At 38.1% G+C, this 14373-nt stretch overlaps 1 protein-coding gene across 1 annotated transcript; it reads right to left on the bottom strand.

The window, feature by feature from the left end:
- Nucleotides 1-874: 874 nt before the first annotated feature.
- LOC106715547 (transketolase-like protein 2) lies at nt 875-10251 on the bottom strand. The gene is made up of 13 exons (XM_045682073.1): nt 10004-10251; nt 6994-7111; nt 6000-6217; nt 5732-5882; nt 4924-5151; nt 4624-4811; nt 4022-4093; nt 3714-3837; nt 3050-3198; nt 2861-2978; nt 2376-2487; nt 1876-1995; nt 875-1319 (listed from the first exon to the last, which is right to left on the bottom strand). Exons 1-13 carry the CDS (start codon nt 10099-10101, stop codon nt 1147-1149), a joined length of 1869 nt encoding a protein of 622 aa, XP_045538029.1. The 5' UTR covers nt 10102-10251; the 3' UTR covers nt 875-1146.
- Between the last annotated feature and the right edge of the window lie 4122 nt (nt 10252-14373).

Raw genomic sequence — 14373 nt, forward strand, 5'->3', positions numbered from 1 at the left:
GTATCTGAGAGCTGCGCGAGTCTGTGTAATGTATAGAGAGTGTATCTGAGAGCTGCGCGAGTCTGCGCGAGTCTGTGCGCATTCAATATGTTTTCTTTAAGAATAATTTATATCTAACATTGTACATAATGTTTACATACTGCGAGTATTTCTAGTCATTGTTATAAGTATAATATATTGTTGTTATACAACTTGTATAGATATTTAATTATTGTTTATAATATTTAAAATAAAACACTTTTGTATTTTATAAAACTTTATTTAAAAAAAAGAAAAACTCAATGAGGAAAAATGCAATTAAACAGGAATGTAAATGTGCCAATAAACATTTTAACAAATTAAACAGTAGTTAATTATTCAACTCAAAAAAAAAAACTAAATTGTAAACAACTTCAAAATTATAGAATTACTAAACAAAGTTGTACAGAAAACAGTGCTAAATGAAAAAAAAATAAACAATATTAGTAGGAAATACAAGGAACTACAAAACTTGTATAGAGAGGATTATCATTTTTCCATATATTCTGGTTCCTTCTGACAATGTCGTGTAAATAATTAAAAAAAACCAGCAAAATTGTGCAAAAAAATGTACCAACAACCGACTAATCTAAGTCAAACAACCTTACTTAGCTAAGTTATAAATGTTTCCAAACTTTGTGCTTAGTGTACACGTTGAAGGCACTCGTTATAGTAAAATACAATATACTTTCTCTTATAAAAATATATATAAAAAGCAACTTTTTTTTTTTAGGATCGTAAGATTATAAAACATCGACATTTATTTTAGTTAATCTCTTATTGAATGATATTTCTTTATTCAGTAATTTACATATAATTTGGAATGTGAACTTGCGCTGGGAATGTGAGAACTCTGATTACATTTGATCAATTACACATTACAATCTTATCTAATATTAACTCTTAATAAATGTAAAGGAAAACACAACACAGTGTTGTTGAGTTGACAGTTTCTAGAATCACAAAACATTTGATATTAATTTTATCACAAATTGATTAAAACTCGACGTCACCAATGCAGTTGTCATGCGGCAGCTTTAGTTTTGACACTTCAATATGTTGTATGGAAGACGTGTCTGGTGTGGGAGGAGGTGGAGGAGGTGGAGGGTGAGGTGGAAGGGAGGAGGTTTAGGCTTTGAGCAGCGCTTTAGCGGCGGCGGCGATGTGCGGTGCGGAGATGGCGAACATGTCGAGGAGTGCTGCTGGAGGTCCAGAGCGAGGTACTCCCGACACGAACAGGTGCTTCACCACAATGTCCCGCTCCAGCGCCAGCGCAGACAACACAGCCTCGCCCAGACCTCCTGCACATGTCATACATTTGTGTTACAAAAATTCGTGAATTCATTAGCGCAGAATAAAAAAAATAACGTAGTATATACTATATCTGCGTAGTATAACCTTCCCGTCAAAATCCTATCAAAATCGGTCCAGACGTTTCAGAAATTATCCGAAACAAACGCAACATTACGGACAAAAATATAAAGACAAACAAAAATTTTGACACATCACGTGTAAAAAAATGATTTTTTTCCTTGATATTTCATACAGACACACTAATTATATATAAATATGTACAAAATTTGACTATAGATAAACAAAAAGTAATATATTGTACGAGTGCTACTGACCGCGGCGGCCGACAGCGACCACGCGAGTACGACACACGATCTATCTCGCATCTTTGTTGCGGAACTCACACTCTGTAGTGATCTCCGGATAACACAATGATGCTGTTACAGTTTACACAAATACAGTACCAAGGTGGGGATCGAACCCGGAACTATAGAGTACAAGTGGAGTGTACAACCACTGAGCTACAGAAGCTATTGAAATATTGGTTATATTTAGTATACATACCAGCCTGGTAGTGATCCTCAACAACAACAACATGTCCGCCGACAGCTCGCGCGTGTTGCAACACCGCCACATTGTCCAGAGGCTTCACTGTGAATGGATCAAGTACACGAGCCTCGATACCTGCAAACATTACATCATACATTTTATTAAGAACAAAAAAATTGACCTGTCTAAAAAATATAGCTATATATATAAGTTTAGTAGTTTTGGAGTCTATTGTCAACAAACAAACAATCAAATTTTCGTTCATTATATATAAAATTCTCGTGTCACGGGGTTCGAACTTGAACTCCTCCGAAACGGCTTGACCGATTCTCATGAAATTTTGTGAGCATATTCAGTAGGTCTGAGAATCGGCTAACATCTATTTTTCATACCCCCCCCCCCATTTAGTTTTTTTTTAGTGCGCGCGGACAGAGTCGCGGGCGACAGCTAGTATAAATTGATAATTCTGTCCATTTTTGAATGTTGAAAGATTTTCTAGTTTTTATTTTAAATACCTTGTTGATGCAGTGTGGTGGCGGCTGTGAGAGCCTCGTGCAGAGTCACTCCGGCGCCGATCAGCAGCACGCGGTCGCTGGAGCTCTGCCTCACCACTTTAGCCTGACCCACCTGACAACGTACATTACTTAGTAACGGAGCTCAAATAACAGTGTCCATGTGATACACCTTTACATACATATATACACATTTGAAAAGTTTCTTTGAGTCGTTATGTTATCTATATATCTATATATATAAAAGAAAGTCGTGTTAGTTACACTATTTATAACTCAAGAACGGCTGAATCGATTTGACTGAAAATTTGTGGGCAGGTAGCTTAGAGCCAGGAAACGGACATAGGAACTTTTTTATCTTGTGTACATTTTTTTTATTCCGCGCGGACGGAGTCGCGGGTAAAAGCTAGTTTCATATATTTGATTATTTCGAAAGTAAAGTTGAAACATTGGAAGATATATAGTTATATGAGAGGAGGTTTAGATACCTTGAACAGTTCATCATTGTTGTACAAGACGGGTGTGTTGGGTCTGGAGGTGCGCAGATAGCAGATACCTGGCGTGTTGGCGGCCAGCTCCACTGCGCGCTCAGTCGACACTGCGTCACTGCGCACACACAACAAACATGTCAACAACATACTGATTGTACAACACATCGCAATGTATGAGAAACTCACGAGGGGTAGAAGACAGTGGCGGTGGGAATGGTGCGGAAGAGGGCGAGGTCCTCGAGGCCCATCTGCGAGGGTCCATCTTCTCCGATGCTGACGCCGCAGTGAGAGCCGGCCAACTTGATGTTAGACTGACTGATGGCGCCCATACGGATCTGAATACAACAATATTATATTCATTTCTCGTCTCAAATGATGCGTTTTTTCATCAAAACATATTAAGATTTTTATGGTAGATATAGTTATATCTACTTATTGCAATATATAAATATTTAACGTTTAAATGTGAAAAGTGTGTGTAGGTGTAGGTGCAGGTGTAGGTGGAGGTGTAGGTGCAGGTGTAGGTGGAGGTGTAGGTGCAAGTGTAGGTGAAGGTGGAGGTGCAGATGCAGGTGCAGGTGTAGGTGTAGGTGCAGGTGTAGGTGCAGGTGTAGGTGGAGGTGTAGGTGCAAGTGTAGGTGTAGGTGGAGGTGCAGATGCAGGTGCAGGTGTAGGTGTAGGTGTAGGTGCAGGTGTAGGTGCAGATGCAAGTGCAGGTGCAGGTGGAGGTGCAGGTGTAAGTGTAGGTGTAGGTGCAGGTGAAGGTGTAGGTGCAGGTGTAAGTGCAGGTGTAGGTCTAGGTGTAGGTGTAGGTGCAGGTGTAGATGTAGGTGATGAAGGAGGAGAGGACCTGGTCGAAGGCGCGCGTGAAGAAGGCGGCGAAGGTGGAGGCGAAGGCGATGACGCGGTCCCTGCAGGCGGCACCAGTCGCCACTCCCACCAGGTTCTGCTCCGCTATGAAGCACTCGATGTACCTGCACACAGACACACAGACACACACACTAAAGTTAATATGAAATATTTTATTTTCTTCAATAAATTACAGTAATATATTCATATTTTATATTAAAAATAATAGATTTTTCACATCGCATCGCCATGAATTAGCGCCATCTATTGGTAGAATTATAATTTAAATAAATAAATAAATAAAGTCACCTCTCAGGATATGCGTTGCGCAGTTTGTCGCTGAATGTGGAGTTCTTGGTGTCGCCGTCCAGCGCGATCACCCTGACATACATACATACATATTACAATACATACATATAATATGAAAAATGTACGAGTGTTACTGATACGGCGGACGACAGCAGCCGCGTGACTACAACACACGATCAAACAAACACCAGCTAAGTCTATTTTTAAATATCTTGCGTGCCATCAAACATTTTATAACATTTTCGTCTTTTGTTTGCCTTGTAGAAGATCCCTTTATACTTCTTATTAATATTATAAATGCGAATCTTTAGATAGATGTTAGTTTGAAGGTATCTCCGGAACAACTCAATGGATCTTGATGAAATTTGTCACAAATGTAGAATATAATCTGAAAGAACAAATAGGCTACAAGTTTTTTTATGTTCCTCGCTGGTGACAACTAGTATATCATAAAGAGAAAAATATGATAATTTATTTGCATTGATTAGACTCCTAAAGTAATACACCGTTTTGTAAATTTCTTTCACCGTTAGAGAACTACACTATCCCCGGGTAATGTAAATACAGAGGAAGTGTTGATGAACAAGTAGTAGTACGTATACCTCATGTTGGTGTCTGCGATCTTCTTGAGCGCGGTGCCGTACGCGAGCCGTGTGGCGACCAGCTCCCCCTTCTTGTAGGAGGGGGGAGTGGACAGGGACACGTCCGCCAAGTGCACGCGCGGAGCCTCCGCCAGCGGAGCCCGGCCCTTCAGCTGCGGGGACTGGCTCTTCATCTGAGACTGCAGGTGCTGCAACGTACACAACAAACTAGTCATGGGAAGTGAACAAGTGAATATTTTCCCTTCCTATGCGTCCCCTCCTCCGTTCATTCCGAGTGGTTTGGTGAAGTATTGTTGGTACCTTGATGATCTTGTCTCCCTCAGCACCGAGGGGCTTGCCGTGCCAGTTGTCCTTGTCCTCGATGCCGGGGAATCCCCTGCCCTTGTATGTCTTGGCGAGGACGGCAGTGGGGCGAGCAGTCACCGCCGCAGCCTCCTCGAAAGCCTTCACCAGCTCGGAGACGTCGTGACCGTCCACCACGATGGTGTTCAGCCCGAAGGCCTTGAGGCGCGCCGCGTACACGTCCATCTGTTGAATGTTACTCATTATTTACGTTATTTTAAAATATAATTATTTATTTTATAAAAAATCTTGATGGCATCTTTTAGTTTGTGGTCAATTAAAAAAAAAAATACTTAAAAATTATTTTAATCGTACCCATAATCATAAGTGTAATTTACAAATGTGTATAAATTTTAAAATATACAAGTTTTAACACATGCACCGCCGCCAGCTCGCATAAACGGTTATGTTTCATATCAAATAATGTTGGTGGTATTTAACATGTTAATATAACATTTGAGTTGACAACAAGATGTACAATCAGTACATGTCAGAGGTGAAGGTGCGCTGAGACCACTACATACATACATACATACATACATACATACATACATACATACATACTATCTTATCACACCAAGTTGCACAATTCTTGTATTATCATAATCTATTGAGACATGTCACAATATAACTAACTTAGAAATAAATATAAGAAAAGGTTTATTGATTACTTTAAATGATTGCAGTTATTGTTGTGTGTATGAAAGCTGTGATATGTGGTATGTATGATGTAAGTGGCGGAGGTGATAGTGATGGTGATGATGACCTGATGCTGCAGCGAGGTGGGCTCGGACTGTCCGAGGCGGTTGACGTCGAAGATGACGACCAGGTTGTCCAGCTTGTAGTGCGAGGCGAAGTGCAGGGACTCCCACACGCTGCCCTCCGCCGCCTCGCCATCTCCCACCAAGCAGTACACCCTTTGAAAACAATACAAGGAATATGTCACCGTAAGTTTGTAAACATCGACTGTTTATGATCTGAGCCACTTTCCTAACTGGCAGTAGATTATATATATATGTATATTTAATGTTAACCTGTAGGGCGCCTGGTCGAAGTACTTGCCGACGTAAGCCATGCCGGCGGCGACGGCGAGCCCCTGTCCCAATGAGCCGGTGCCCACGTCGATGAAGCTGAGGCGCGGTGTGGGGTGACCCTCCAGGTCAGAGTCCAGCTTGCGCAGGTTGGCCAGCTCCGACACCGGGAACAGCCCCGCCTCCGCCCACGCCGCGTACAGGATCGGTGCGGCATGACCCTGCACCGGGACCGTGAACTCACAGTATTGTGTTAAGATGATGAGATGTTATCAACATTGATAGATAACATTAAAAGAAACGAAAAATCTTTCTCCAACATTAAACCCATTGTTTAAGATAAGAGTTTGATGTAAGAACACAAAATCAATATATCACGTGAGTTTATGAATCAGAGATAGTTAAGATAATTTCTATATGGCTGGCTATATGTGATTCTTCCGTAAAAAGTCTCAGTTTTTTTATGAGCATTTTTTTACTTATTTCACTATTTTATAATATTAACTCAATATATCGAGTAATTGTTATATCCGTGGGTTCCTAAAACATCGGATACCTTGCTCGATTAGATAAGGATGTTCTCGCGGCATCGCCGGCCGACACCAACATCGCAGGTACGATCTCGTACATAACTCATTAATCACTCCGCGCAGAATTGTAACATTATTAAACGCTAACGAACCAAATAATCATTCAATATGAATAAGGATATAATTATATATAATTGATATACAGTCAAACATAACGATCAATGGAACAAACACAAAACATAACTATGGTTTACAAAATAAGTGGTAAGTAAAAAAGACCATTTCAATATTTTTTCCGTACAATTATTTTATTAAATGAAAGCCCAAAGCTTGTTTAAAACTAACCTTGCTTTATGGTTTTCATTGATTGTGTAATATTTTTCTTTGACTACTTATATATTGTAACTGCAAGTGGAAGAGGGGCTAAGCTAGTGTGGAGCTAGTTTGACAGACAGACAGGGGCGTACCTTTGAGAGTATGAAGCGGTCAGCGGAGGGGTCGCGCGGTGCGGAGATCTTGTACCGCATGGTGTGGAAGAACAGCACTGACATGATCTCTGCCATTGACGCGCATGATGTCGGATGTCTGCAAAAACATACACACATACACACATACTAATAATCACAATATACATGACCAGATATTTGTACTCAAAATCTAAAATCAAAAATTATTTCTAGAAAAATCTGATTTTCTTCAGCATTGTTTATTACGATGACCTAAAAAGTAATAATGTCGTATGTTTTGTAGGCTTACATAAAGCTATATATTATGTAATGTAAACATTATCTAATTCTAATATAACCAGAGTACTGTAATCTCGTATTCCATTACGTCATACGACACGACACGACACAGCTTAAAACAATGACTAATTAATGTAATCAATGATTGCAGATAATATGAATTTATTTTGATTTTATAAATAGACATAATGAAGTACAGATTTTGTAATACAAGTCGATGTTCCATTGTAACTTGGTAAATATGAAATGTACCTTCAATGAATCGAAGGAAATCTTACTTCTAACTTTATTAATATTATAAATGCGAATGTTTAGATGGATGTTTGTTTGAAGGTGTTTTCGGAACGACTCAATGGATCTTGATGGAACTTGGCACAGATGTTGAACAAAGTCTGGAAGAACACATAAGCTAAAGTTTTTTTTTTTTAATTCAGCGCGGTCGGAGACGCGAGCGACAACAATTTTTATATACAACTTGACTTGTTTACTTAGTAGTTATTTACCTTTTATAATAACACGCTATTACTTCGCGCTCTCTAAAAATTTTAAACTTAAGATAAATAGTTTGCTGTAGTTGAAATGTACAAGATAAATAAATGTCGGCTTTAAAAGATTTTCTATTGTTTCTCTATCCAGTTTGGTACATGTAATACGATGCGTGTTATCCGGTGACGCACAGTATCGTATGTCTAAGGTCAACAGGTCGTCGACAATACCCAAAGCACCCGATATTGCTTACAACCTGTTGTTTAACTTATAACTACCAAATAGATTTAAAAAGTATGTGTTCAGAAAGTTTTGTTCATAAACACCATTTTATTAATCAGGTTCAATAGTTAAACATTCCTACAAAAAAATATTTTATTTGCTAAAGGAATGAGAGCATGTTTTGTTTCAGCAGTGAAAATCCAAGGTAACAATCAGGTTATATGCTTAGTGAAAACGTGTTTGATACAAAGACTAGTTATTAGATACCCTAAATTTACGCTCTGTTGCTCATTCATAATAAGAAACAAGTCCCTCCGGACAATATACATTGTACCTGCTTACCATCTATGTCATCTGAACTGGTTGGCAAGGTTTTGTATGACTGCTACTGACCGCAACGACAAGAAAATTCGCTGCGAGTACGACAGACAAATTATGTTTGCACTAACATGTATATCAGTGACCATTAGGATCACCGTAAACTAATGTTAGTGCATTGCAAAAAGTCTATTAGGATTCCTATTAGAAGCAAATAGGAAACAGCTACCAAAAAATTCCATCTTAAAATTATCTCACTTGTCTTTTATGACTAACTGTTATGTAAACAGTTACATTAATAGTTCAATGCAAGTATCAAATTATTTACTCAAGGCATTAACTGATTTTACCTCATAATATTAATCTTGATATGAGATTACTACCATTTAAGAAGACAAATAAGACAGAAGAGAGTATTTACAAAGGAAGTACAAGTAAAAAGCTTTTTACAACAAAAAATATCACTCTAACATGAGTGTTTTACATTCATATTTGCTGTTGCCCGTGACTCCATCTGAGCGGATTAAAAAAAACTTAGTAGCCTATATGTTCTTCCAGTCTTATGCCGTTCTAGAGATACTTTAAAACATCTTTTATAACATTATTTAGAAGTAAGATTATTTTTATCCTTAATTTTCAACTGTCATTACACTTATATTAAAACACGTTGTTATCCATCTCTGGTGTATTACAATGTGTTTTTGTTTAGATGTTTTGGCAGTGGGAATGTAAGGGTATTTACACTAGAAGTTAACAATCAATAAATAGGAACATATTTCATTAGACCTAAATATATACAATTTAATTCAACATTAGGGTAAAACACATATAGTATGTTATAAGGTATTATGTAGTCTTCCTTCCTTGTAAATTTTGTTGTTTGTAAGATGAATGACCAATAATTTACCAAGTTTAAAGATTCTTTTATAATTAAAAAAAAATAGTGCTTAAGTCATATGCTATATCATTTTAGGGACTTTTTGTTCCATAACATATTAGAGGCAGCCTCTCAAGCCAAGATTCTTCAGTCTGGGTAAGAACACAAGTCAGTCAGAACTCAGTCAAGTGTCATACTGGACCAGGCTTATTTAAAACTTTTGTAACTAATAAAATTACAAGGATCAGGAGTATAATAGATGGTAATTGCTAAATCTGTGCAGACTTATACGGTCATTTATCCTTTAACTATTCTTCTCAAAAGTTTACATAATCGTACTTTAAGTAAAATTTACCAAAATATTTTATCCAAGTGTTTTTTATTATGATTTTATAGAAAACTTTGTTACAATGGTGACCCATGTGATTCATTCAGAATTTAAATTTCAAAATAGTTGACCTTAGTACCTCAATGTATTATGCATCTTGGCGCAAAACTACAACTGATTTATACCGGTAACAAATTAGTGTAATGCTTTTTTCTGATCGTTCGAGACTATCAGTCTAGTCTTAGACAGATCAAGGACAACTATATAACTGTATCAGCAAGCATTGGAGCAGAGCGTAAAGTTCTTTCGTGCAATGACTTACCATAACCTTCAAAGTAAATCATTATTACAAAAAAGTATGCGACAGTCATAATTAACATATCAAATTAGCCATTAAAATAATATTAGCTGCTCATTAAAAAATGACTAGCCATGCTTACTTCTAACCTTCATAAGACCTTCATGGATCTGCAAATGATAACCTCAAATTACATACATACCCTGATTTGGAAGCATTTGTTGCGACGATGCTGTCGATTCTAAGCTTGTTGGCCATATCCTTCAGCGCCTGGATGTCTACATTTTTGTCGCCCTTCATTTTGATTAAGCTTTTTTTAAAATGTTTACTATAGTTATAAACACCACGTTTACACACGCCGCGGCCGGTCACGCTACTCACTGGAAATTTTTACCGGCCGGCCGATTTAAACAGAAACGCTGAGTTGCGCTGAGTTGTGAATGAAGGTGGTTGTGCTCGCTGCTCGTACGTCAACGTCAAAGAAATGTCATAAAAATGACGTTTCAAATTAAGAAAATCGATTTTTTTCCAATCGATTTATTGTCAAATTCTATTTTGTTTAACAACATCCCAAAAGGCGTACATACTGTACAGTTGTTGATGCTGCTTAGAAATATTTATAAATAAATATATGAATAAACCGAAGAAGTTTCACTTTCTATTCAGGCTTTTGTTAATTGTTCTTGTAGCTAGGCTTATCTTTGTTTTAGTTAGAATCCATGGAGATCAGTGAAAGTTAAGAAAAGGCGCGATTATATCTTCAAATTTTAAACAGTTTATTTAATGTTTAATTTTACATGCGCCTGTTACTTTGTTTACACATTAATTCCCAGTCTGCTTAGGTTAAGAAAATGGTAGAATGATTGATTAGCTGGCCAGCAAAAGAGGCAGGCGACCAGTGTTGCTGCCAGCCGGTCGCTTTGCAGCAAAAAGATAATCTACGAAGTTTGCCACGCAAATACTTGCAGGCTTGCTTGCTTGTTTTTTTTTTATTAACTTTACTTAATGTATTTGTAATATATCCCAAAAAGTTATATGTGAAACAAAATTTAGAAAAATAATTTATTTCTTCCATAAATAATAGTAATGATTTATTGCTTAGCGAGAAATGTTTTATTTTCACAGATATGTGAAGGAAATTCATACCTAAATCTATGTCTAGGAATATTTTCAACTAAATTGTACGTAAAAGGTCCGATAAGAACAACAAAACGTTTTGTTAAAATACGACGCACGGTCAAACATAAAAATGTGTCTCGATGGTTGTTGTTGTGTCAACTCTGTAAAAGGAAAAGAAAAATCATATTAGCAGATATAACTCTGTTGCGAAATGTACGTAATATCAGCAAACGACGCGATCAAACGCTCCCTGATATTGAATTGATAAGCACGAGGAGCTATCGCTCCCGGACGTGTCATACAGACGGACAAACTTGCAACAAACCACGACACAGGCGGAATTAAACCTTAAAGTACTATCTCTAGATTCTTTTATACTTTTCTGGCTTTCTTGTATAAGATTGTAAGGGATACGATAAAACGAGGGTGGCTATTGTAAATCGCGCTGACGAATCATAGCCGGACCTCCTCGCCTCACCTGACGCGGTCACCACAATGTGGACATGGCGTTACGATATTTATTTAAACTAAATTTGCCTCACTTTGCTTCAACCAGATCTTGGATATTTTACGATAACGTTATTTTTAAAAACATGTCTCTAGCTGAAAGTGATCAATCGTTAGACGCAGGCTTCTGATTTGATTAAAATTTATTAACTTAATCAAAATATGTAATTTCATCGTGAAACAGTTTTATGATTTTCTTTTTCAAAATCTATTATGGATTTATTTTATCTTATTTTAGAGTATGTTCATTATTTCATGTACATTAATAGAACAGTTTTGATAAATTTCGATGGGAAAACAATCGAAATCGAGAAATCGATTAGCCGTGTCATCCTTTGGCCGTTCACGTCCGTTGCTTTTGCCTTTGCTACGTCATAAAGGCGCGTTCCAACAACAATGCGGGTGGATGAGGCAAAAACAGCGCTGGATAAATAAATATAAAAACAATAAAACTCTTGTATACGGCCCGGAAAATAGCCGCGCCGGGGGCAGTTAGGGTAACCATAATTTTCTATTGAATTTACCCTATTTTCAAAAAATATTTCTACTTGATTTTCCAGTATTGAGTTCTTGACCAACATAGATTTTCAAAATGGCCATTAATTAAGACCAGAGTTTGTATTCAATGTGTTAAATGTATAATTTAACTTTGTTGTGATATTTCTCCTCTAAGCAGTTTGTGCTTTAGTCCTAGTCCCAGTATAATAGTAGAGATGTGGGCACTGGACATTGGGCACTCTGAGGTGGAGTGCGCGGGGCGGGGTTCAGTTGGGATGTTCTGTTTTCAAATTGAATTGCGCGCTGTCCCGGGGCTCGGGGCTCGGGGCTCGGGGCTCGGGGCTCGGGGCTCGGGGCTCGGGGCTCGGGGCTCGGGGCTCGGGGCTCGGGGCTCGGAGCTGGGGGCGATCTTTCTCTTTGCGATTCCGAATTGAATATCAATCCGCTGACCGGACTAGACGTAAGACATGTGTGGATGAGACATCCATAAATATTGTTTATGTTTAATCAATTATATTTGTTGTATGATAATAAATCTTGTAGCATATTTAGGAGCATATGCCGCAATTAAGATAATATAAGCTAGGGACGGCAAGAATTAAGATAAGGCATGAGAAGGATTTGAAAAGGTTTTCACTTTGTACTCGTATATTTACCTACGTTATGATCTAGCCCTATAAATTAAATTCTTCGGCCACATCAACACTTACCAACAGGTGGGATCGCGGTCAAGCGCTAGCTTATCTATTGTAAAAAAACTTATATAAATGTAGCTTAAATAAATAATAGAAAGTGTGATATTATAGTCACATCCGCTTACTGCCGAGGTATACCCGCGTGCCGCGTCTCACTGGCCGCCTCGAAATTGTTAAAGACGAGAACTTCTTTAACTGCACGAATCTTGTTTTGCAATTTAACGATACTGCCAATGCCGCAATTGATGGCTCGCTTTCTTTTCAAGTTCTCAGCTATGTGTTATTATAAGAGGAGGTGTACATGATGTCATACAAAATCTCATACACATGTAAACATCAAATTTAGGTAGAGTTATAACATCAATATTTTAAATCCTTAAAGAGAATAGTTTGGTTATAAGTAAATCAATAAAAATAATGAGTTAATAAGGGGCAACACTGATTAAAGAAACACCTAATCAAATTGTGCATTGACAGGTTTTTTGCAAGCGATATATTACAGTGAGGTCTCGGGGAGGTCGGCCGCGTCGACATAACAGTAAACGCAATAATGTCGATAACGAGGCATTAATTTGCGGGCATCCATCACGCGTGTAATCCTAACGTGATTACAACGTGTTTGTTGTCACGTCGCCGGCGTGACGCCGCGTGTTAGCCGCGTGTCGCCGCGTGCTGCCGCGTGCCGCTGCGCCGACGTCCGCTCTTAATCAAGCGAGGGCTTATTGTTAATGTTTTGGTAATGCAAACAACATCAATATGTAATAACGCTCGATTGTTTGCGCAGCGCTCGAATGTACCATTCTTCATTTGTTATTGCGCATTGCTGACGTCAGCATTGTCCATTAAAGCCCTTCAAACGATTGCTTACATGTTTGTTGAGCTCTGGTATCTGGTTTCAAATGATACGCTTATAATATAGGTCTTTTACTTTATAACAGGTACAGTAAGTAGCGACTGGTTAGAGAGAACTTACTTAAGTGTAAGAGCTCAGTTACCTATGTATGTGTCAAAAAAAGTTCTGTTCTGTCTCGTCATTTGCATCCCAAACATTAGCAATACTGTACGACCTAAGTGGTTTATCGTTCTGCCCTCGTGTGAAACTATCACAAGGCATTCGGAAAGCCTTCATACGCATGTCTCACGCAACATGCACGAATAAAGAGCGTGTGCTGTGAGCCGGGCGCAGGGCGGGCTTATAGTCGCCTCATCAATTTACTATCACAGTCAACCGTTTCTATTTTGTACACTCAATAGAACAACTCAAATAACAAGTACTGGTAAACATCAAAGGTACCAGTAACAAAAACTTAGTAAGTAGGATTTAGAAAGTGTGGACAATTGTGTTTGGTACTAAAAATGTTTCATTAATACGTTTGGTACAAGAAACTTTATTGCCTACTAAACAGACACAGTAAAATTTTAGTTAAGATAATTATATTAGACTGCACTATGACCCTTGTAAAAGCAAGGCTCAACTTTAAAGATACTTTGTTTTGGTCGCGACAGTACCGAAATATTCAAATAAGTATTGAAGTGGAAATAACAGAAGGGTGTAGTTGCAAAAACTTGTCGCAACTTACGCCTCGCCTGTCGCCTCCGACACTTGTAACTTAGCAACTTACACAACAGGAATTAAGTTACTTTGCCCGCACGTGTAATTTATTACTTAACTATTTAAATGTTAAATTAAGTAATAACTTTACGCACGTCTTAAACTCTCAAGTTACTTGTGAAGTATTTACGAAGTACATGG

Source organism: Papilio machaon, chromosome 18, assembly GCF_912999745.1.
Source record: "Papilio machaon chromosome 18, ilPapMach1.1, whole genome shotgun sequence".
Taxonomy (NCBI): domain Eukaryota; kingdom Metazoa; phylum Arthropoda; class Insecta; order Lepidoptera; family Papilionidae; genus Papilio; species Papilio machaon.